At 40.4% G+C, this 24510-nt stretch overlaps 2 protein-coding genes across 4 annotated transcripts; one reads left to right on the top strand and one right to left on the bottom strand.

The window, feature by feature from the left end:
• Positions 1–446: 446 nt before the first annotated feature.
• ndufs2 (NADH:ubiquinone oxidoreductase core subunit S2) lies at positions 447–12822 on the top strand. The gene is given in 14 exon segments (XM_022252836.2): positions 447–591; positions 2359–2465; positions 2609–2718; positions 3407–3608; positions 4084–4176; positions 4179–4195; positions 4457–4531; positions 5069–5146; positions 6537–6622; positions 6859–6978; positions 7468–7597; positions 10342–10437; positions 11423–11564; positions 11992–12822. Coding segments are annotated over 14 exon segments (1401 nt in total). The 5' UTR covers positions 447–484; the 3' UTR covers positions 12030–12822.
• Positions 12171–24096, bottom strand: znhit2 (zinc finger HIT-type containing 2). Of its 3 annotated transcripts, none has more exons than XM_022252834.2 (10): positions 23998–24096; positions 21716–21865; positions 21409–21560; positions 20049–20173; positions 18253–18554; positions 17811–17880; positions 17294–17386; positions 16555–16711; positions 15168–15347; positions 12171–13703 (listed from the first exon to the last, which is right to left on the bottom strand). In XM_022252834.2, the coding sequence occupies exons 1-10, from the start codon at positions 24081–24083 to the stop codon at positions 13585–13587; spliced, it is 1434 nt and encodes a 477-aa protein (XP_022108526.2). In that variant the 5' UTR covers positions 24084–24096; the 3' UTR covers positions 12171–13584. The 3 variants fall into 3 exon arrangements, with proteins under 3 accessions (XP_022108526.2, XP_086998460.1, XP_086998461.1); XM_087142334.1 differs by lacking the exon at positions 23998–24096 and adding an exon at positions 23173–23683; XM_087142335.1 differs by lacking the exon at positions 23998–24096 and adding an exon at positions 23215–23683.
• Between the last annotated feature and the right edge of the window lie 414 nt (positions 24097–24510).

Raw genomic sequence — 24510 nt, 5'->3', positions numbered from 1 at the left:
CCGCTGCCCTTTATGCCGCTTCTCTCAATATTTGGATGAGACCGTAAACGTAAGCCCACTCCGTCGATCAGTTAATACCTCAGACCCTCACCCGTGATTGAGAAGGACGTAGAGAGGTATTCAACAACCAAAACTCTTTTTAGACATTCCGGTTGGGAGACCGTTCTCTAGCTCTCTAGTTCTCTAGCTTCTTGGGAAATTCAAAACACTGTCTCAGCTTTTCGTAAAGAAGGCACTTTCGGCACACTGAGAGCGTACTTATCGCGTGAATCAAACAGGGCGATTTCATTATACCGTTTATACATGTAGTTGGTGCTTTTTCTGTTTTCCTTCCCCTTTTTTTGGTTGACTTGAAAACTTTTATTACAATACATACAAGGTCAAAACAGCAGCATGCAAATATCGCTGGTAACCAACCCCTCCGTAGCTTACTGCATTACAGCCACATGATACCAGTGCGGTGCTATATCTGTGTTTATGCAACATGGCGGCGCTCTTGGGTCGAGCGCTTTGCAGAATTCCTGCCAATTCTGTTAGAGGTGTTCTCACTCAAAACATCTTAAGCAGGTCTCCCGTTATTGCCTGTTCAAGGTTTGTTATTTAGACATAATTAATGTATCTGTTAAACATGGAGGAACTGTTGATATGCCTCAGAATGACGATGATGTGTGTGAATTCTCAATTTTGTAGAGCAGGTCAATTTTCGCATTGAACATGTTGAATTTGAAAACTGTAGTGTAGTGTATCCTGTCATTGCCTGCGCACCTGTACAAGCGCCTGGGGCTAGGACAACTCGATCTTTGAGACAACTCGACCGGTAGGATAAGTCTTCGATTGAGTCAAGTTGACCATGTTGACTAGTAAGGTAACATACGTAATGAGTGCGCTTGCACTAATCAAACTAAAAAGTCACATCGCCACCACGTTTTCTTCAAAAAAAGAGAAATGACTAGGGGACTGATGTACGGTTGAGTTGTCCCACCAGTCGTGTTGTCTCAATGGTCCAGTTGTCCTGAGTTGAGATGGTAAACAGTTGAGTTGTCCGACATCCACAAGCCCTAGACATGTTGGACTAACTACATTTGAACTTTAGGTTAGGCTTAATGTTGACTACTACTGGGCCTAGTGATATTGTTTCTGAACAGAAAATATCACTGGAATTCAGTGCATGTGAAATTGATGTGGTTCAACTATTTCATTGTTTGTGTTGCATTAGCAGTCGCTTTACAGTCACTTCGCCCCATTTCCACATTGCCCCTAACCACTTTGCCCCTAACCATTTCGCCCAATCTCCACTTTCCCCCATCTGTGCTTGAGTGTGTTCCAAGCTTCTTCCAAAAAATGGTCGAGAGAGGAGTTCCACAAATGACAGGAAGTTATACATGTATTCAGAAAACTCTACAGCAATCACTTAATGTCGACTGTGTTGTCCAATGTCCATGGTGCAGTTTAATACATATACATGTACAATGTACATGTAGTTGAAGTAGCATAGGATTTATTTTCCATCTTCAAGTTTATTTCAAATTTCTGTGCACATCATTCTAGTAATTGTCAATGTATCCAGACAGCTGCCGCGCCGCGGCAAGAAATTTCGTGGAAATATGCTCGCTTCAAGTACAAGCAAAACAACCTAAAATTAAACTCATGAATGCAGAAAATACACTAATAGACAAGATATTAAGTTCTGTAAATTAACTCGAAGGAATCTTGCAACATCGCTTTTTTTCGATGCGTGAGGTCACGTACGTGTACAGTCGCCGCCGCATGAATAGACTGGTTGCCACACTCCATCATACATCATTATGCATTCTCTTGCATGGGTGCAGCGCGACAGGAACCAGCACTTTGCGCACATGTTTTTACCACAGTGAGAGCGAAACTCAAAGAGAACTCGTGAAATCAGTAGAAGTTGCTTGTCAGATGTTGCAAATGTAACAGGGAAAACATGTACATGTAAACACAAGCGTTATAATGAGAAAATGTCGTTCTGAGGTGTTTGTGAAAACAGAATTAAAAAGACAACAGGATTTATTTATATGTCTTCCTCATATTTATTAAACTTTTTTTCAAACTTGCCAATGAAAATGTTAGGGTCTCGCCGAAAAATTTGGGTCGGTCGGGAAATTAGAAGCATTGTTTGGCCTTTGTAAGTTCGATTCTCCAACTGTTATTTAGGTACTCAAACATCGATGTTTTATTTGTTGTATCTAGACCGAAGTGGAAATGGGGTGCAGTGGCCGACGCCCGTGTTATCAGTGGTAATGAAAAGCATAATGTAGGCCCTATGAACAGTTGCTGATAATAATTATAGCGATATTTTCTTGGTATGGTAATACTTGTGCATGTTTTCTCCAGGGGTGCAAAGCAATGGCAACCAGAAGTCAAGGATGTGGAGCAGTATGCCAAGGCTGTTATGTATCCAGATGAAGTCACATCAAAATGGCCAGCACCTCCCTGGGATGGTAAGGGCATACAACTTAAAGATAGCTTCAAAAATATATGACGTCATTCAATGAAACACTGTTCTTTCAATTGCACAAATGAGTACATAAATTAGCTTGGGAATTTTTCAATTTTAACTTCTTAACCTTTTTTTTCCCCAAAGATCGAGATAAGACACCAGAGAAGGATGTATCTAACCTAGTCATCAATTTTGGTCCTCAGCATCCAGCTGCTCATGGTGTACTACGTCTTGTTCTAGAGCTCAGTGGTGAAGTAAGAATTTATCTAAGTTAAACAGTACTAATGACTGCACCTGAACACATATAGGGCCAGTTTGTTTCACATGGATCTGGATTATGTTCAGTAATCTGATGTTGGTTTACTGACACCAGAACCTGCCTTATGGACAGAGAACCAGCTTTTGGATCACTGATTGAGATCCATGTGAAATGAATAGGCCCTTAGAGGAATGAAAGGAATTATTATGGCTTTGTGTCCATCATTAAGTCATTCTGTCTTGAGTCTCATGCTAGTCAAGTATTCCTTTGTCCTAAACCCTAATCCTGTTACTTGTGACTTGGACCTATGACTGGGTTGGTGATGAGCTCAGCTATGAACAGCCCAGCTACTAATTTGATTTGCTTGTCCGCTGTGCTGTCACTCACATTTAACATGCGACAAAAATTTGTTACCCTTTGAAGTGATCCCTACACTGTCATTTTGTGGAGTAGCATCAGCCTATATTACTAATTCCTTTTTTTGGGGGGGAAGGTAGAAAGTTCACGAATGAGAAGAGATTTTGTCTCACAAGAAGATAGCTAGGATTGGGCACACAGCTCAATTTATAGAATGCTAGCAGAGTATTAGTTCACAAGTTAATCTACAATATTTAGTATTTGTTGCTAGCTTTACCAATGAGCTAATATCCGTTAATAATGGATGTTTAAAATTTATTTCTCAGACTGTCATGCGAGCAGACCCCCATATTGGCCTGCTACATCGTGGCACCGAAAAACTGATAGAGTACAAGACTTACCTTCAAGCACTACCATACTTTGATCGATTGGACTACGTCTCCATGATGTGTAACGAGCAAGCCTACTCATTAGCAGTGGAGAAACTACTCAATATAAACATCCCTGACAGAGCAAAGTGGATCCGAGGTTGGCCTTCATCAACAACTGTCCTGTTTCTCCATATATATACCCAGGATTGTGTGATTGAAATTGATTCAGATTTATTGTGTAAAGCGTAAGGTCTTGACAGTTTTGGGTGGGGGAGGGGGAGTTTCAGGAAAGGCTGTGGCAAAATGTTGCCTCTGTGATGGCTCAGGTAAATTTTTTGAGTAAGTGCATAATGTGCACATCTTGTAGTTTATGTTGTGTGTTGCAACTTCAAAGATAATGGAACGTAGTGTTTTATTGAGTTTACAAGGATCAGCCATCCAAAGGGTGATTAAAGATGCCATAGATTGCTAACGGCAAACGTTCTTTTCAACTGCTTTACCATCCCCTTTCTCAGTTTTATACATGTATGGGTTTAATTTATAGCATTTCAAGCAAGTCCTGGAGTTGATTGTTTATTCTTGATTTGTTGTTAGGCATGCTAACGGGGAATGTGTGTTTCTTCTTGTGTCAGTTTTGTTTGCAGAGATCACCCGTATAGCCAACCACGTCATGGCGGTCACTACTCATGCTCTGGATGTTGGAGCCATGACACCATTCTTCTGGATGTTGAAGAAAGAGAAAAGGTGATTCTTTGTATCTCTACTCCTTCATTTTGCAGTGTCTCTTAACTTAATCTTATATTTCTTCACCTTCATGCAAACCAACTTTGGCAAACTGACTTGTTCTGATATTGTAAAGTTGTTTGTTTAATTGCTAGGTTTACTGCTGGTCAGTTGTAATGTCTGTCGTGAAATTCAGTATGTTGTTTAAAAGACTGCAATTGTTAGTTGTGGGTAGTATTTTGGATTGTCCTAAGCTAATTTGCCACTGCTTGCTATTTGCAGACATTTGAGTTCTATGAGCGAGTATCTGGAGCCAGAATGCACGCAGCATACATCAGACCCGGAGGTGTACAGCAGGTGAGTTAGGTGTAACCATGCACTCATGAGGAATAGATGGATTTGTTTCCTTTTACAGTGTCAGGAGTACAGCGATGACTTCAAGCAATTTAACCTTTGTGACAGTCTACTTGCCTGGCTGGTGAAAAATGTGGACATTGTACTTCTGTGACCGGAGTGTCTTCAAAGTGGGAATCCCCAAAGAACCTTCCAAGAAAAACATTACTCTTGGTTTAACCAGTACAGATTATGTGATCACTTCTGTCATCTGTATAGTATTTAATAAAAATAGCACACAAATTTTCTACGCTATCCTAAAATGGTCTCTAAAAATTTGAACTATAAGGAATAAAGTGAATAGATATTAAAATGATATTAATGATTATTGTAGTTATTGAAAATATTGTGATTGACACTTTCATAATTACCCTGAGATTCATGAAAAAGAAAATGAAATATTTTGTGGTGCAGCAGATGAGTATTCACTAGAAAGGAAGAAATAGGAAAAGTGGACTGACTTGATAACGAGTTTTCATATACTTGTAAATTTTCTGTCAGGATATGCCATTGGGATTGATGGATGACATCTATGAGTGGGCCAAGAAATTCTCCCTCAGGATAGATGAGCTGGAAGAGGTAACGGCCAAAGCATCTTTTGTTCAAAATTACACCACACATTCTATATGAAATATTTCAGACTTTTCATCAGGGTGCAAATATTAGTTGTGTACTTGAATTAAACATTTACTGCATATTAGGACAAGTTTGGGCACTAACTGTATATCGACCAGTAGTCAGTTGCTTCTTGACCACTTTGTGCTGGGGTACCCGGTTTCGGGCTCATAGGCTTTATACACGAAGCTGGGGAGCCCGAAATTGGACAAAAGAGCTGGGCCTTGTAACAAAAGACTGTTCTCGGAACAAAAGACTGAGCTGCTGGGAATTGCCAACATTCTTTCAGTTGTCAATAGCAGAGGAAATCTGTCATTGTTTGAAAGATTATAGCACTGTTTGTGGCATTCAACACGAGCAGATTACCACCGGGCACAAAAGCTCTCCAGTGATGAGCGATACAATACCGCTGCAAGCCAATCTGGCCCCTATTGAAAAGATGTCAGCAGCGCACTGTGCTAGTTTTGGGAACAAAAGAAAATTACATATTACTGCACAATCTGGGCTATTTTTGCAAGGCGGCAGGCCTAGCTGAAATACTCCGGCGTCAGTAGATGTTGTCAGTCAGATTAGAGTAGCCACTAGACAGTAATTCGTGTTGGTGTAAACGTCCAGTAAATAAAGTTATTAATTTTTAAAGAATTTGAAAACAGAAGAAAATGAAAAATATCTCGTCCCAGCAGAATCAACATGGACAAATGGGTCAGTGCGAAGTGGTTAATATTGTACACATGCAATTCAGTTCCACTCAAACAACCCGAGTCGGCCTGCGATTCTTGCAGTTTACATGGTCATAGAAATCTTGCATAATTTGTTTTCAAGTGGACATTTCCCTCTGTAATGATAAATGAAATTGGTGTATGATAAGCAGTGGTGCAACTATGCCCCGGGGCCTGGTCCCAAATGGTCGATTAGACAGTCCAAACCTAAATTGTTCGGGCGGTGGTAGTTGAACTACAGTTAGCTATTCTTGTTGCTTGAACAGGTGATCCAGCTGTGTCCAATCAACTATTCCAGTTTTGTTTATTAATATTTATTAAAAATCTTATGCGATGAATTTATTTTTTTCAGACAAAGCCAGTAACCATGGTGATTAATATGCAGTGGCCCTGCTAATGGCTGTAAGCAAAGTGACAGAAGTATTACATGGAGCTGCTATTCCATGAGAGTTGCTCTGTACAAAACCTGAGATGATTTCCACCATTAGAAGGGGCCATATCACTGGATTCATCAATACTTTTTTTGAATTTGGGAAAAACAGCAGTAATACTCTTATTTCCCGTCCTGCTGTGAAGTTGTCTCCCATTTCTGATGTGAAGTAAACACATGAATTTGCTGATCTGTTTATTTGCAGATGCTCACCAATAATCGCATATGGAAGGATCGGTTGATCGATATTGGTGTAGTCACAGCTGAGGATGCTCTCAATTATGGATTCAGGTGGGGCTTTTTCTGATAATCAAATGACGTCAGCATGACATTCAAATATGTTGCACCATAACCCCCATCACATATCCCTGCTAAGGTTTAATTGAAGCAATGAATACTGCTTAAGGACATAAGAAAGGAAGGCAGTGTCACAGAACACCAGCTATCAAGTGCTAAAGTGAAAGGCTTTTTCTGACAGTACCTTCTTGTAGAGATATTGATATCTGTTGTTTTGTTTTGTGTTATAGTGGGGTGATGCTGCGTGGATCAGGCATCAAATGGGACTTGCGCAAGACTCAACCATATGAGACCTATGATCAGATAGACTTTGATATTCCTATTGGAACCCATGGAGATTGCTATGACAGGTAAGGCTATGAGCAGACTGGGACATAGAGTGAAGAAATAAATATGTGCATGAAAATTGGGCAAAACTGCTCGTAGCCTGGAGAAAAAACAATGTATATAGAAATAGAGACTTAATATTATTTGCAGTGGTTTCCTTAAGTCTGGAAAGACCCACATTTGTGATCAGATTTAAAAGCAAGATGTGACTGATATTGATTTACCCTTGCTATTTTGCTTGTGTGGTATCTTTGTAGATCTTGTTGTAAGATGTCTACATACCTTAGTGTTATGCTTTGTTATTTTTTCGGAGAACCCCTACTTTTATCCCAAAAAGCTGGTTTTCTGTTTTTCTTCCCCTGCACTTTCTTTGGCATTTCGGTTCTTTTAGTTTGTTTTTGAGTTACTTAACAATCTGATCGGGGACTTCTGTAAAAATCTGAAAGGTAACTTTTGCAAATTTGACTGTCTGGTGAACTTGTTCTGAAAGTCTCGTGCATGCTTGATTGCAGATATTTGTGTCGTGTTGAGGAGATGAGACAAAGTCTACGAATCGTTGATCAATGTCTTAACAAGATGCCAGAAGGAGAGGTGAAGGTTGATGATAACAAAGTATCACCACCAAAACGAGCTGAGATGAAGGTGAGGAATAGGTAGATTGCTGTTATAACTGACCCATGACATTGTGTGGAATGCATAAGATGTCAAACATTGTTGCAAATCACTTTTAACACTAACTGATTACTTTATCTCTGATTGTCACTACATAATATTACACCTGTATCATTGGGCATGTTGTATTCTTTTGTCCAACCCTAATATGCTGTCTTAAGTGGATGTTCAGATGCAAATACAACTCTTATTAGTACAGCAAGCTGTTGTGAGTTGAGAGATTTAGAATGCCTCATGAGAGAAACGTGTAAATGTATGAACACTTTGGTCCTGTCTGAATTCCATATAACTGGCAATGGCTAGAGATAATGGATATTGTAACGGAATCCATGAAGGACCCGATAACAAACGTGGGATCAAGGAAAATAACTAAAATGTATGATACTTGGCCAACTTGCCAATCCGCTGAAATCTTTCAGCGGCTTATTTATTTTCTAAAAAAAAGTAAACAAAATCAAGTAATAATCACACAGGAATATAGCTATAGAGATAACAAATTAACTTAACTACAAGTAGTTGTTCCCTGCGCCATGCAAGGTGCAATGACATTAAATATCCTCCTGCACATGTTGGCCATTTTAAATCACACACATGTGAACATGTGAAGACAAACTACCCAGACCTCAAACCCAATGCGGGCGATGCCCTCCCCCCAGAAATGCACCTGTAACAGAAAAAATACCCTGGCCACATGCACAAGAGCATAGCAGTCCAGATATAAGGAATGGCTGGAGCGGAGTATCCCAAGTTTTTGTTAAAGAAATAAACACAAAAACTTACATACAGAAAAGATACAGGAACATCCCAGTTGTGGATGTTCCCCTGACCGTCCCAGTCAAAGAAGTCCCTAGTGAGAATTTTTACACTCCAGTTTTATAGATAGCCCAATGAATGCCAACAATAAGAGTGTGGCATACCAAGTCCCAGGAATCTTTGTACAATACAAGATCATGGAACCAAGGTAGTAGTCCCCAGTGGGCTAATTAACTTCACAATGAAAGGTGTGGCATGTTGGACTGTTCCATTTAGTGGGACTAAACATAGTGGTATAGTCCTACATTTAAATCCAGATCAACTGATATGGAAAGCAAACTACACATATACATGAACATCAAAAATATAACAATTTAAAATAAAATCTGTAACACACAACAAAAATAAAACAAATTTTGTTACAATATGGCGGCAGCTTTCAGCCAGACTTCCACTGATGTACAAGTGTATGTGTTCTCCTCAGCCTCAGCCTGCCAGCATTGATTTAGACACAGCCTCAGAGAAAGCTGCTTTGGTCTGCCTGTACAATACAATGACTGAAAATTGCTCAATTGATACTTCAACCTGTATACATGTACATGCACTTGTAGATTTGAAAATGTTGAAGATGTTTCGATCCTAGCACCAAAAATAGATATAACTTATATACTCTTGCAGATTTTAGGAGGTTTTGCAAGGATTGAATCGTTAGGCCCTCCGACTTTTTGAATAGTGTTTTAGATCAGCATTTTGCCCCAATTTTTGTATTTAACACTTTTAAGAATCTCCCAGCTAGTTGGGTGCAGCAATTCACGATATTTTCCTGACTAAATCTATGAATTACATATGTGCCAGTAATGAAGACATGACGTAGTGATAATTACGTACGATGCTGATGGGATAGATAAATAATTTCCCGATGAAAATGCTGCAACCATTAATGAAAGAAAGATTGAGTTGGAATTTAGGCCGTGTCCGAAACGGGCTTCCAGAGCTGCGGCTAGGTCTATTGTCTACGTGTCTCCACACATTTCCAATGGAGGGAAGACCTAGACCTAGCTCTAGACAAGAGACTCAGATGCATCCTTAGGCCGTGTCTGAAACGGGCTTCCAGAGCTGCGGCTAGGTCTGTTGTCTACGTGTCTCCACGCATTTCCATTGGAAGGAAGACCTAGACCTAGCTCTAGACAAGAGACTCAGATGCATCCTTAGGCCCTGTCTAAAACGGGCCTCCAGAGCTACGGCTAGGTCTATTGTCTACGCGTCTCCACACATTTCCAATGGAAGGAAGACCTAGACCTAGCTCTAGACAACAGATTCGGATGCAGCCTTACGTTACGTGGTCATGATTGCAGGAAGGTGTTCTTCCTCCATGCCCAGAACAGACTACACCTTTCATAACTCACTGCACATAGCCTCACCGTAGCTTACTTTAAGGCTGACTACCTGTATTGGAATTGAGTCCAGTCATTAGTAACAGGGTGAACAATGACACAGGAATGCTTTTGTTACACAGTTCTTTCAACTGATTCTAACTTAGTTTGTAACTTAAATGGACTTGTCGAGGTTTGGACTTCTATACTGCAGACTGAGCACGGCTTTTATAAATTCCATTTATGTGGATTTCATAAGACAAGAGAAAAGTGGGCTCAAAGCTGCAACGATCCATATTTTAAGGGGGGTGTTCTGGATGTGAGGGACAGGTTACATCGATAACTAAAGGTTGAGAAAGATTTCTTTGCTTGTATTTATTATCAGTTCGGAATCTAATCATCTGTCATATCTCCCACGTTTGATTATCAAGTACTTCATACACAGGCATCTTCTTAGCTAAGAATATTTTAGCAACTTTTACCTGAGAAAAATGCGTATGTCAAGAACCTGGCCATTTTTTTTGTTTGGTGTGACCCTATGTCATGTTGACCCCATCATTTCTACTCCTTGGTGTTTTTCCACCGTAGGAATCCATGGAGGCTTTGATCCATCACTTCAAGCTGTATACAGAAGGTTATCAAGTACCACCGGGAGCTACCTACACGGTTATTGAAGCACCCAAGGTGAGCCTAATGGGTTTGTTGATAAGCCAGGACCTTTGCTGGCCTTGAAAGATGAAGCATGAATGGGTGTCTGACATACCACCTTGGCACTGAGCAAGTAAAGTAAGCTATATTCTCACTAGAATGCACACAAAATGGTGATTGGACAAAGAAAAATGCCCCCAGTGGGAAAAGGTCAAACTGGTTTATATCCCAAAGTGTTGAGTTCATGGCACTCTTCTCATGGTTGCTATGGTAATTAAACTTTGGAATAACAAAGTAGGTGCTTGTTTTGTGATGTTCTTTGAAAATGCATCTTATGAAGAACTTCAGAATGGCACCAGACAAAAATTGAAAGTATTTTTTGAAAGAGCGAGTTGTAATACCTAGGGCTGAGTCAATTTGAATTATTCACTTTTCAAATATTTGACCTTCAATTTGATCAAATATCTGACCATTCGGTCGTACTGACCGGCAGATTGTTATTGTTGCAATAATGCACAACTGTACATCACAATCAATAGAATAGCTTCTAATACGTGTATCTAGGAGTATATCCAGCCATGATAAGATTTAAGAGATGAACAATGCTTCTTACCCAGTTGAAAATTTCTGTTCCTTTTAAATTGTTTAATGAATAATTTACTTTTTGAATCGATAGATTTCTGTTGCTCTTTATTTGAATCTGCTTGAAACAAGCCTCCATAGTGTATTTTTTCTCGTTTAAAGTAAAAAAAAATCTTCCCTTCCTTTTCATGAATTTTGCATTCGAATATTCAAATTCAGAAAATAATATTCAAATATTCGATAATCGATCAGATATTCGGCACAGCCCTGGTAATACCAGTACCATACCATTGTAAGCTTAAGAACTAATATCGCAACCTTGTTTCAACTGCTGAGGTAAGTTCAGCATGAGCTGTACCTTGTGACTGATGTAACCAGTCAACCACACCATAGTAGATGGATGAATACAGCCATGTCTTTCCCTGGCTTCTGTGTTCAGGGTGAGTTTGGCGTGTACTTGGTCTCTGATGGAACCAGTCGACCATATCGTTGCAAGATCAAAGCTCCAGGGTTTGCTCATCTTGCTGGATTGGACATGGTGTCCAAGGGACATATGCTGGCTGATGCTGTAGCTATTATTGGTAAGTCCAGGGTCAAAGAATGGTTGACACCTTGACAGAATATGGCATGTACATGATGTAAACAAGAATATACCCAGAGGAAAACCACCTGTTCTAATAGGGTTCCCTACCTGCTTTGATTGAAGTACAACTACAATTTTCCATATCTGCCTGGGAAAGCACCTGTAACACAGCACAAACATGGCTTGTTTTTATATGTCCATGTTCGAAAAGGAAGCTGAGAATTGTTAGATGTTTTGTTTGTGTAGTCCACACTGGGGATGTTGTGGGTTTCAGTCTCTCTTAGACTAGCTGAGAGTGAAATTAGAGTTGTTCGTAGCATCGCAGAAAGGACTGGTCATTTAGGGTTATAACAGAGGAGTGATAAACAAATCCTTCCTAAGACTCGCAGTCTGAACTGATTAATTTGTGGCATTCTTTTTTGCAGGAACTTTGGATGTTGTGTTTGGAGAGATTGATCGTTAGATGTAGCATTGAGGAGTCATCGTTTTATAACAGCATCAATATTACATGAATGGTTACATTACCCTGAAGAAACTACCTAGGACTTGACTTCAGCATTGTTGAGTCCAGCCAGAATTAACAAAACCACTCTGAGTCTATACATAAATAATCCCATCAGTTTATTTTGGTGAATACTGTACATTTTTTCCTTTTGGCTTCAAAAGCCAAATGAAAACACATCTGATCCCTGAAGTATTTTGTTTGAACTTAAATCTTTTATCCAGAGTCTATCTTACCTTGCACAGTTTCGCCCTCAGTGGAATCAACATAAACCTTGTTCTACATTTGAGGCACTTGTAAGCACCATTTTTGCCATTAGTCTATTGTCAGGCAAAATCCTTGGGAAGGAAAATGTTCCAATTTGTACACATTCAGTTGAAAATTTCATGTGTTTTCTTAATGAGTGAACTAGAGTGCTTTCTACAGTTCTTATTAGAAGTACTAAAGTTACCCAGGCTTCTAACAGAAATAACTAACATCAATTCCTTCTCAATAAACTGCAAATGGGGTTACATTTTAAGAAGGCCTGATTTAACACATTGCATTTGCAAAGACTGTGCTGAAGAAAAAGAGGGATGCTACAAATGTAAATATTTATCCCTACTGGATGTGCTTTTGACCACGCTGAGCTCATTTCCACTCTCCTCAATCTGGTAATTCAGTGTGTCTGGATCTGTGGAAATGAGTCAGATGTTGAGTAGATGCTCTTGGGTTCTACAAGACCGCATAATAAACTAAACTTTCATCAGGTGCATTTCTGATGTCATCAGGAGCCAAGTTCTTTGAATATGAATGTTAAGTTTGCCTTGTTTAAAATGTAAGTTATATTGTAGAAAACGAAATGAAGTGTGCAAGAACGAGGCAAAGTCTTAACCTACTGCATTTTTATGGAAAGGTACATGAATTGATTTCAAATAAAAAAATTTAGCTTGTCTTGGCATCAACAATAAGCATCTCATGCAGTGTAAAGAGAAACATCTAGGACGTTTGTTCATAGAGAAGGTCATCTATTGTAATTTCTGATTGGAAATTAATAACCAAGCAGAAGTTAACATGTCATTTAAAATTTGTAAAGAAAGGTTGAATAAGCAAACATGATTCTGAATCGTTTGAAAGAAAAATGTTATAAGAAAGGTTGGCTTCTTTTGTCTGGAGTTAGTACATTGAAGTTGCGGTTTGGGGGAAATGGGAGAAGAAACCATCTCATGAAACACAACAGGTACATGTAGTTTGGATAAAGCAAAAATATATGAATTCTGTCAGTACTCAATTCTTGACCACATTTAACCAAAATTTTGTCTACTTGACCAAAGTATCAGCCCAGTCTGCTAAAAAAATTAGCTGCAAGCCATGAGTCTACTTTAGTTCTCCAATCTTGCAAATAGCCATCTTCAATAATTGAAGAATTTAGGACTGTTGAGGTTAGTAAGCTGTATCACTGAGTCAGCCCGCTTCTGCTCATCAAAAACCATGAGTTAGGATTTACAAGGATGAGTGGAGGTTTTACCAAGGTGTCTCAGCTGAGTTCCTCAATGAGTCTGTGTTTTGGTTTTGGTGGGGGTTTGGTTCCACCCCATTGCTTTTCAAGAGCAAACTTGGTTGCACTGTGCTGCTCGTCCAACAACCGCCTGGATCCTAAGATAAAAAAGATGAAAGATGATACAATGAAAACACTTTTCACTCATGGAAAACCAATCTTTAATTTGCAAACTAATCAATCAAGTGTCATTGCCACCAATCCCTGGCTGTTTTCCATTCAATAGCTTTAGGAAATACTGTGTATGAGATTTATTGCTGGACAAATGAAGTTCAATGAAAGAGATTCACCTGTCTCTAATATTTACTAGGTGAAAAATATATATACCAAACTCATCATTGGGAGCTGTGGGGCACATTCAGATAAGGGGGGCAAATTGTGAGCTAGCTCCAATCCATTTTAATGAATTCAATGGTCATTCTGTGGAGTTAGGTTGTCCAAATGTGCTCTCGTGGAAACAGCGGCAGTAACTCTGGAGCTAGAGTTGGGTAATTATTGAACTATTCATAGAAGAGTTCCCTATCCCGCATACTTTATATGCGACATACCAGTAGGCTGCACACATGCTGTATTGCATCATAACGTTTTATTTCCAGTGCATGAACTGGAAATCTCTTCTTGGAAATCCCTTAATTTTATTTCTTCCTAGTGGAATTGAATGAGTCGGGGGATATACAGTTTTTTCCATCTTTGACAAAACCTTTGTTTGTTTTTGAAATTTTAACCACTTCCTGCCGGGGACTCCAGAACCGGAGACGCATGCTTTATATGCGTGGCTGGGGTACCCAAACTCGGACAAAGGAAACAGGGCCCTGTAACAAAAGACCGTACTCCGAACAAAAGACCAGGCTGCTGGGCATTATCGACACTTTTCACTCTCAAAAGTGGTGATAATCCAGCCTTGTGAAACCGTATACAAGGGTTTGGGGCATTTATAGCAAGCGGATTACCACCGAGGGCCAAAGCGCTTCACCACTGCTGCAATGAGCCACACAGCACTGCTGCATGCTAATCTGGCCCCTATTGAAATGAGGTCAGCAGTGCACTGAGCCAGGTTCGTGAACGAAAGAAAGTTACGTAACACTGCACAATCTGGGCTCTTTTTACAAGGCTGCAGGCCTGGCTGAAATACTCGGACATCAATGAAGGTCACCTGTCAACTTAGAGCAGTGCCTAAAGATTACTGTGTGTGGCTATAAACATCCATTTAATGAAATGATGAAGTAATGAAGAATTTTGAAAACGGAAAAAATGATAATTATGCCGGCCCAGCATCATTAACACTGAAAAATGCCCCGGCATGAAGTGGTTAACCCTACAAACTCTGGGGGCTAGAACTGGGGCTGGCTAGCTCAGTCAGAACCATTCCTGACGCACAATTCCTTCCTTAGTTACTGTTGCACCATTCTTATTGATTGATGATATACATAAGCATGACATACTAAATATGCATTGAGCTATTTACTTCAACATTATCCAAGATGATTATTAGGTCCATACACTGACATCTTCAAAGTTAAAAGCTACAGACTGGATGATATGAGGGGTTTATGGACACTTACTGTAAATAGAATCCACTTCAAGGAACAAGATCCTAGGTTTATCTTGATTCTCTGCTACCCAGGCAAGAAAGAACTCCAGCTTCTTTTGACAATTGAAGCAAGTCTTCTGAAGCTGTGGCTTATTTTCTTTTGAGGAATTTGAGTTCTCAGGATCGGCACTGCTTGTCAAGTGCTTAGTATCTGCAGAAATAAATTCATTTCAATAAAACGAATATGATGGGATTTCAAGCTATTCATGGTGACAGACGACTAAGATGGAAAGCTTGCGGTAAGCACCAAGCAGTATCTCTTTTTGAGATAAGAACCGGAGAGGCTCAACGTTTCGGACAGTGTGCTCTGTGAATATGATGCCAAAAAGCTTCAGCATTGCTAAATGAATCATGTTACCATGATGCTGAAGCACCACTTGATGGTATTATATACCTCACTTTGAATCCAGGTTATTCCATGAAACTGTGAAAACTATGACTTGGTTGAAAAGTAATTAACATAACCTGTTTTGTAACCAACTTTTCTGCGTCAGTTGTGAAATGCTGATCTTCTGTGCTATAAATTTTGGTCAACAACAGTTGTGACCCCCATACTCAAATTCACTATTTTGCTTACAAATCTGGTATATCTACCTGATAATGTGTGAAATTCGTCAAAAAAGGCAAGTGTTTAATTATGTGATACTCCCCCACTGGTTCCTTGGTTAATACGGGCGTTTCACGATAGTGTGCCTCCAAGAGTTTGCAACGCGTTGGCCAATCACAATGTGAAAAATCTGTCAACCCAATGCACATTTGGAAAGGGTCGACAAATTTTGCAGTTTGTGATTGGCCAATGTGTTGTAAACTCTTGGTTGCACACAACTATTGTAAATTACCCATATTGTCAATGATTATAGCTGTCAAATCTTTGACAAGCAGTTTCTTGGCTGTGCAGTGAAGTATGTGCAGCTAGAAGAATGACTGGATGTAGTTAAACCAAGGAGAATTCTAAACATAAAACAGCCACCTATAGGACTGTGGGGTATCGAGCTTTTGATTCCAGAATAACTAAACAGGGAGCCTCTTAGAAACAATCTTTCTAAAATTATTCATTTTTCAAAGAACCCCCTTTAAAGGAAAAGGTGCTTATGTTTCTAAACTGAAGTATTGACCCTTTAAATTCCTTTAGCCCTTAAGGTCCTGAATCCTCCAATTTCAAAACGATTATACATACACCTTAGAGGGTTAGGGTTAAAAACTAAAACACGTCTCCAGGGGAAGCAACATTTCGCAAACCAAGGAATGGTGGAAAACTTATTTTTGTTGCTCCAAATAACCAGTGCAGGTCAGAAAGCAAGCCATGACAAAGTAGAATCACACCAAGTTGAAATACTGGTAGCTGTTACGAGGCAAACCTTTGGCAAGCTGTTTCTTAGCTGCTCCAAATAATCTATGCAGATCAGACAAGGCAGCGTGGACATAGCTGATCGGTGCATCATGTGCTGCCCCTAGGAGAATGTGAATCACATCTTGGAGAATGGAGGTGGAAAATACGTTACTTGTTGACAGGGACTGGAAAGAAACAAAGAAAACCAAAACTGATTCTCAAAAATGTAAACAATTCTACTGCAAGATCAAAGGAAATAAAACTACATACATTATGCAATTTAATGCCAAGCTCAAAAGGCCAAGAACAAGTGTTTCTGGTATCCTTTAGGTGCTTCACACACTGAGAAAATCCACATTACATGAGGACAGCAGGTTACAGCCTTCAATTAACACAACTCTATCGGCAAAGAAAGGTTTTAAATCAGTTCCAACAGAGAGTATCAAACATATTTGCAAGTAAAATATGAATTCACACTGTTCTCTGGAGATGTTATCATTACATGTATGTGGCATCACAGTGACCCAAGAAATCCCAAAGTAAAGCTAAGGTTATCAAGACCGGCCTTTATCACAAAGCATAAACTGAGATATATATGACAAGGATGAAAAATAACGTCAGTATCACAACGTGTCCCATTGTGTGTAACTGCTACTCTTTCAATTGGCATATTGTGCACAAAAAGACAGTGCATTGTAGGTCACCTCATGCAACAACCTGTCCTCTCCATCATTTCAAGGTGCAATTAACAATCTATAACGGCTCACCTTTAATGCATTGTGTATTGCACTTGCCAAGGACTCTTCTGTTCCACTGTAATTCACATTGTCACTCAGAGTGGAAGACAATTCCAACAAGTTCTGCACAAAATTACAAGGCAAAATCTTCAGTCCTTAGTGTTTGGTTTCTCAAACATCATGATGCAACAGTACACATTTTAAAAATTCAACTGAGGGGAACTTTAACAATTGACTGGACCTCCCTGAACATTTTTACTAAAATCCCACTGAATCGCCCCAAAGCAAACACTGTGCATTGTGTAATGCAGGAGTGCTTATGACCTACTCTCTCAGTGTAATACAATGAAGCCTCTACGAGGTTTGATTGTAAATGATATAATTTGAACTCCATATAGTGACACAGTAAATGCATCGGTGTAATAAGAGAGGCAAAGGAATCTGAAGGTCATTCATCTGATGAACCCAACAACTCGAGCATAATCAGTAATGCACAGTATTTATAGACTGCCTGGAATTCCTACAGAAGTCAGGAGTAACAACGTACCTGAGCAACTGGTAGAGGTAAATCTCTGTGTGCTCCATTGTACAGTCTGACAACACACGCATAGCTGTATCTGGTCACATCACTGAAGAGAAATAATCAGTTTTCATCAGGTTTTTTCATCTGTCCCATTGTTGCAATAGCCTACAGATGTTAACAACACTTGAATAAACCTATAAATACCTCAGGCTGAAGTTACCCTCTAAGGCTGGCAATGATCCAGTACAATACTTCCTTCATAGAGTTGTTTGGTTAGAGTAAAATGGTTTCAGTCACCTACCCACTAGCTACACATCCAGTAGACCAGTAACATAATGATGTCACTTTCCTACAGCAGTGAGGTGAGACCAGATCCAACTGAGCCACCTTATAAACAAAGCATGATGTCATTGTATTTTTAGGTCTATTCAATTCTAAATTTACAGGAAAACTATGAAAAGGATACAGAATGTTCAGTAGATTGTACATCACAGATTCTGACGGCTTCTTGTTTCGTAGTAACTCGCTCAACTTTGGAATCTTTTTGAGAATGGATGGACACGGGCAAGAAATTGATAATTCTGAAATATTTTGATTGGTCTTTTCCTCCTCTTTATAATTCAAGCCAAAATCTGCGGCCATTTTCTCAAGGTCTACTTTAATCTCGTCCGCATATGATGGTTCCTTCAGCTTTTCTGGGGCCTGAGTTGACTGAAGTGGAGTGGGCGTTAGTGGCTCTATGCCAACTTCTTTGACAAGGTTCTGGTCCTATTTCATGAAAAGAAAGAAATAAGCTTTTATAAAGAAACAAGTACCATCAGCTGGTGAATGGTAGACAGGATGTGCAGGCACACAACTTGGACCTTGACACAAACAGAGGAAATTCCAATCTTTACAAGACTTTCTACAATGTTTTTCAATTTTTCAGTCTGAAGTGGAAAATGAGGAAATCAGCCGATCCGAGGAAAAGTTGCGTGTCTGAATGTGTCCATGCATCTCTGCATAGAATATCCTGGACCAGAATTAGACGCCAAAGTTGTGGTAGAGCAGTCAACCTGCATCCCCTCTTGCCGTCCTCTTCCTAGTTTCCCTGCATCCCATCATGCGTTCATCCTCCTAGTTTACCTGCATCCCATCATGCCTTCCTCTTCCTAGTTTACCTGCATCCCATCATGCCTTCATCCTCCTAGTTTCCCTGCATCCCATCATGCCTTCATCCTCCTAGTTTCCCTACATCCCATCATGCCTTCATCCTCCTAGTTTACCTGCATCCCATCATGCCTTCATCCTCCTAGTTTCCCTGCATCCCATCATGCCTTCATCCTCCTAGTTTACCTGCATCCCATCATGCCTTCATCCTCCTAGTTTCCCTACATCCCATCATGCCTTCATCCTCCTAGTTTCCCTGCATCCCATCATGCCTTCATCCTCCTAGTTTCCCTACATCCCATCATGCCTTCATCCTCCTAGTTTCCCTACATCCCATCATGCCTTCATCCTCCTAGTTTCCCTACATCCCATCATGCCTTCATCCTCCTAGTTCCCCTGCATCCCATCATGCCTTCATCCTCCTAGTTTCCCCACATCCCATCATGCCTTCATCCTCCTAGTTTCCCTACATCCCATCATGCCTTCATCCTCCTAGTTCCCCTGCATCCCATCATGCCTTCATCCTCCTAGTTTCCCTGCATCCCATCATGCCTTCATCCTCCTAGTTTCCCTGCATCCCATCATGCCTTCATCCTCCTAGTTTACCTGCATCCCATCATGCCTTCATCCTCCTAGTTCCCCTGCATCCCATCATGCCTTCCTCTTCCTAGTTTACCTGCATCCCATCATGCCTTCATCCTCCTAGTTCCCCTGCATCCCATCATGCCTTCATCCTCCTAGTTTACCTGCATCCCATCATGCCTTCATCCTCCTAGTTTCCCTGCATCCCATCATGCCTTCATCCTCCTAGTTTACCTGCATCCCATCATGCCTTCATCCTCCTAGTCTACCTGCATCCCATCATGCCTTCATCCTCCTAGTTTACCTGCATCCCATCATGCCTTCATCCTCCTAGTTCCCCTGCATCCCATCATGCGTTCATCCTCTTAGTTTCCCTGCATCCCATCATGCCTTCATCCTCTTAGTTTACCTGCATCCCATCATGCCTTCATCCTCCTAGTTTCCCTACATCCCATCATGCCTTCATCCTCCTAGTTCCCCTGCATCCCATCATGCCTTCATCCTCCTAGTTTATCTGAATACATGACTCACATGTTCCTCCCACCATGCCTTCCAGAGGGGTACTAAGTTTCCCAGGTGTCCTGCATGTAACATGGACTCAAAATCCCTTCTCTCTTTCTCAGTCAGCTGTTCCCAGATCAGGTCTGTATCCTTGTCTGCCCAACAGAAAACAAGAAGAAGAAAAACTATCATGCCAGCGCAAAAACACTGACAGATTAGCAAATTGTAACTTCAGAAAGCAGCTCCATGGGAAGACATTAGTAGGTGGACAAGATTAATAAAAACGGTAAGCAGGGAATGGCAATGTATGATACACAGGCAGGGTGGCAGGTAATGAGGCACAAAGTCAAAGATGAAATGTATGTCAAGACCTTAGTTGGAATCAAGTAGATTAGGAGGCCTAAAGCATTTAAGACAACTTTTTCACAAGTCAATCATAAGTTAGGCCATTTTATCTACCCGAAAGACAAGTCACAAACTCTTGAAAGGAATTGCAATGAAACCATTCCAACCACTTCTTCTGCCCTACATTATCCAACTCATTTATAAGCTGGTTAATGATGTGACTTATGATTTACATAATCCCAATCCATGTATATGCAGACTAGGAGGCAGGCTTATGTCTGTACAGTGTACGTGAAGGTGTGGAATAAAGGAGTGGTGCATGTAGGTAGATGTGGACTGGGAAGGCAGGCTGATGTCCACACAGTCTAGGTGTGGAATAAGGGAGTGGTAGATAGATGTAGATGTAAATGTGGACTGGGCAGGCTGATGTCCACTCAGTCTAGGTGTGGAATAAGGGAGTGGTAGATAGATGTAAATGTGGACTGGGCAGGCTGATGTCCACACAGTCTAGGTGTGGAATAAGGGAGTGGTAGGTAGATGTGGACTGGGAAGGCAGGCTAATGTCCACACAGTCCAGATGTGGAATAAGGGAGTGGTAGATAGATGTAGATGTGGACTGGGGCAGGCTGATGTCCACACAGTCCAGGTGTGAAATACGGGAGTGATAGGTAGATGTGGACTGGGAAGGCAGGCTAATGTCCACACAGTCTAGGTGTGGAATAAGGGAGTGGTAGATAGATGTAGATGTGGACTGGGGCAGGCTGATGTCCACACAGTCTAGGTGTTGAATAAGAAAGTGGTAGGTACATGTAGATGTGAACTGGGCAGGCTGATGTCCACACAGTCTAGGTGTGGAATAAGGAAGTGGTAGGTAAATGTAGATGTAAATGTGGACTGGGCAGGCTGATGTCCACACGGTCCAGGTGTGAAATACGGGAGTGGTAGTTTGATAGGTAGAGAATCTTTCTATTGGATGACGACCTGAAAAAATTAATCAACGGCCCAATGCAACAAATCCACATTGTAACAATGGATCATGACATACCAAGATCAAGTCCAGCTATCCTCTCCTCCAACATCTCAGCTGTTTCACTATCTTCCTCGTCTTCCTCAATCTCTGCTCCATCATCAAACAGTGGTTTGTATTCAGCATCAACTCGATGTAGGATTTCAAGCATACGCCTGTGATCATCTTCACTGAAATAGCATAAATTGGTAATTAGTCAATATGAATATCAAATAGTTCTAGATGCTTCAATATCATAGTGATTTGTTATTTGTCATTTTATGTAATAATTAAATGAAAGTGGTAATCTTGTTCAATTTCAAAATTTGTTTCAATAATGGTTTACCTCTTCTTTTCATTTTTCATTATCTCCATGAAGTTGTCTTTATAAAATGTTTGAGAGCAATCTGAATGTTTTCCTCCACGATAGCATGACAAGGAGCAGTACAACACGCCACACCGGGGACATTTGTATTTCGATGGTTCCTTTAGACACCTGAATAAAGCAATTTAAGGTGGAAATAAAAATCTGTAAGACACAAGGCAAATCCATTATGGACAGCTAATAACAGGAAGTGCAAGCTTCTAAAAACTAATGGGTACAAGAAGGTCAATTGACGAGTAAGGTTGTAACAAACACATGCATATAATTCACAGTTGATGCTTCTGTAGCCCAGCTGGACTCCTTGATTGTTCTACGTTTCAGTCATTATGGAATGAAGCCTGGCATCCAACCTGTGCCAGTGCTTCTGGTAACCTGTTACATTCCAGTAAACATCTTTGTTCTTTATTCCCGACAAAAGTGCCCCTAATATTTCAAGATTTCCTTTACTGCACTAGGCATGGATCTTAGCACAAAAGTTTTGTTAAGAGCATCCAAATCACTTGCTATTACACCTAGGCCTATCAATACTTTTGGGGTAATTTATTTGATGTCATCTCGGAGAATTGCTTCGTCAGTCTGGGAATGTATTGGTCGATATAATAAAGTATCATCAGCAAAAAAACAGTGGGTGATTTGGTACAATTAGAGAGATCACTGATAACCAAATCGAAGAGTAGAGGGCCTAGCATGCTACCTTGAGGCACACCTGAACAGACAGGGAGCCATGGAGAGTATGAGCCCCTGTACAAGACTCGCTGAGATCCGCCAGAAATAGAGGATCGTAACCAAAGCCACCAATTACCAGTAATGTTGAAGGGGCGAGAAATCTTTTTAAGTAAGATGTGCAGCATCACATCAAAAGCAAGCCTTGGCAAAATCCAGAAAGATTGCATCAATTTTACAAGTCTGAGGATTGTTGAGAATATGCAACCAGTTGTTTGTGACATTTAAGAGCTAGGTTACACATGAATGATTCTAAATAAACCCATGCTGGTCACGTGATAGCAGAATGTTCTCATCTAAATGAACTCTGATATTTTCAGCAAAGATAGATTCCATGACTTTGCAATATATCAAAGTCAGAGCAATGGGCCAATAATTAGAAATGGCGCTGGCATCGCAAGATTTGAAACGGGTGTGATGTTGGATTTTTTCCACATACTAGGCAATTTTCCACAGCAGAGAGACATGTTGAAGAAATTGCAAAGAATAGGTGAAATGACATTGATGCAAGACTTCAAGATTTTTGGTGTGATGCCAACAGGACCCGGCAATTTGTCATCAGACATGTTGCCAACAATTTGCTCGATATCACCAATATTGAACTTGATTTCATTCAAGGCAGGAATTGGGTGAGAACAGAGAGGATGGCTGTTAGGCAAGTTTGTTTCGGGGGGAACAAAAATGGAATCATTTACCAAAGAGGTGAGCAATTAAATCAGAATTGTGAATGGTAGCACCTTGATGGCTGATGACAGAAGGAGGTTGATCTTTTCTTTGACTTCGCTCAAAGGCAAAGAAGCGTTTTGTTGTCAAATTTATCACTGAACAGTTCATTGACATATCTTGAATACGAAATGTTCACTGCTTCTTTAACTTTATTAAGGGCCTTCTTATACAGAGTCCATTTGACCACTGAGCCAATATGTTTAGCAATACGAAAAGCAGTGCGCTTTTGTAGGATGAGGTGTTTTATATCGTTGTCAATCCAGGGGCGGGACCGTTTAGATCTACGTCTTTTGTGAGGAATGGCATCGCGCACAACAGCATTGAAAAGATCAAGAAAACCTTCCCAAGCATCAACAATATTGTCAAAATCCATAGACAAATTCCATGGACACGATGGAGCTAAGCTAAGAAGATTGTTAAAATGCTCAGAATCACACTGTTTATATGATAAAAACTGCCAAACTATTTGGTTTGATGGTCTGATTAATGCACTGATATGGAATGCAAGGGCCAGGTGGTCACTCCCAACAGGATTAAGTCCTGTGAGTGTGAAGGCTTCCACTAACATCTGTTGATATGTAAAGAGAAGGTCAATGGTGGACCCTGTAGATAAATCCTGAGAGCTCTGCCTTGTATAGTAGTATTGATAAGCTGAACCACATGTCATGACATGTGTCCATGGTGGGAACAGTGTACGAAAGATGTTCAACGTTAGGTGCAGTAGTGCCCCAAATATGACATTATTGCATTTTCTCGATAGAAAAAAATTTCAGATATTCAGAACACTATCTTACAATTCACAGACTCTTATTGCTTCTGTTTTTGCAGCAGTTATTTCAGAAGGTTCTCTCGTTGTTGATTCACCGTTGCGGGCTGCCATCTTTAATTCTAGATGATACGTCAAATGAGGGCGGTATATATTTAGCACTCAAGGGTGCAGTGTCCCAATTCAAGGAAAATTCTCCGCCAGGCGGAGGCGCAGAAAAAGTACCCCCCAGAGATTGTTTCGAAAAGAGGGGTCTGTTTGGGCCAAGAAATGGTGGAATTGTGTCAGTATGGCCCAGGATCATCTCTGTAGATTCAGGGGCACCCATCTGGGGGCAAAGCAGACAAAAATGGGATTGAAAATTAGTCAGAAGAGCCCCCTGAAGGTGAGGGATGTCATTTGAAAAATGGCCGCTGGGAGGGCTTGGCAACATTCACTTTTTGGGGGGTGAGTTTGTTTTGGGCGGATAATTAAAAAATTCATTGGTTAACCTACTAAAATTTGAAAATCAAATGAAATCTGAAGGACCAAACAACACATT

This window comes from Acanthaster planci, linkage group LG10 (assembly GCF_054643075.1).
Source record: "Acanthaster planci isolate LZ-2023a linkage group LG10, COTS_SCS, whole genome shotgun sequence".
NCBI lineage: Eukaryota > Metazoa > Echinodermata > Asteroidea > Valvatida > Acanthasteridae > Acanthaster > Acanthaster planci.
The sequence above is the reverse complement of the archived record's forward strand: the minus strand, read 5'-3'. Positions and strand labels throughout refer to the sequence as shown.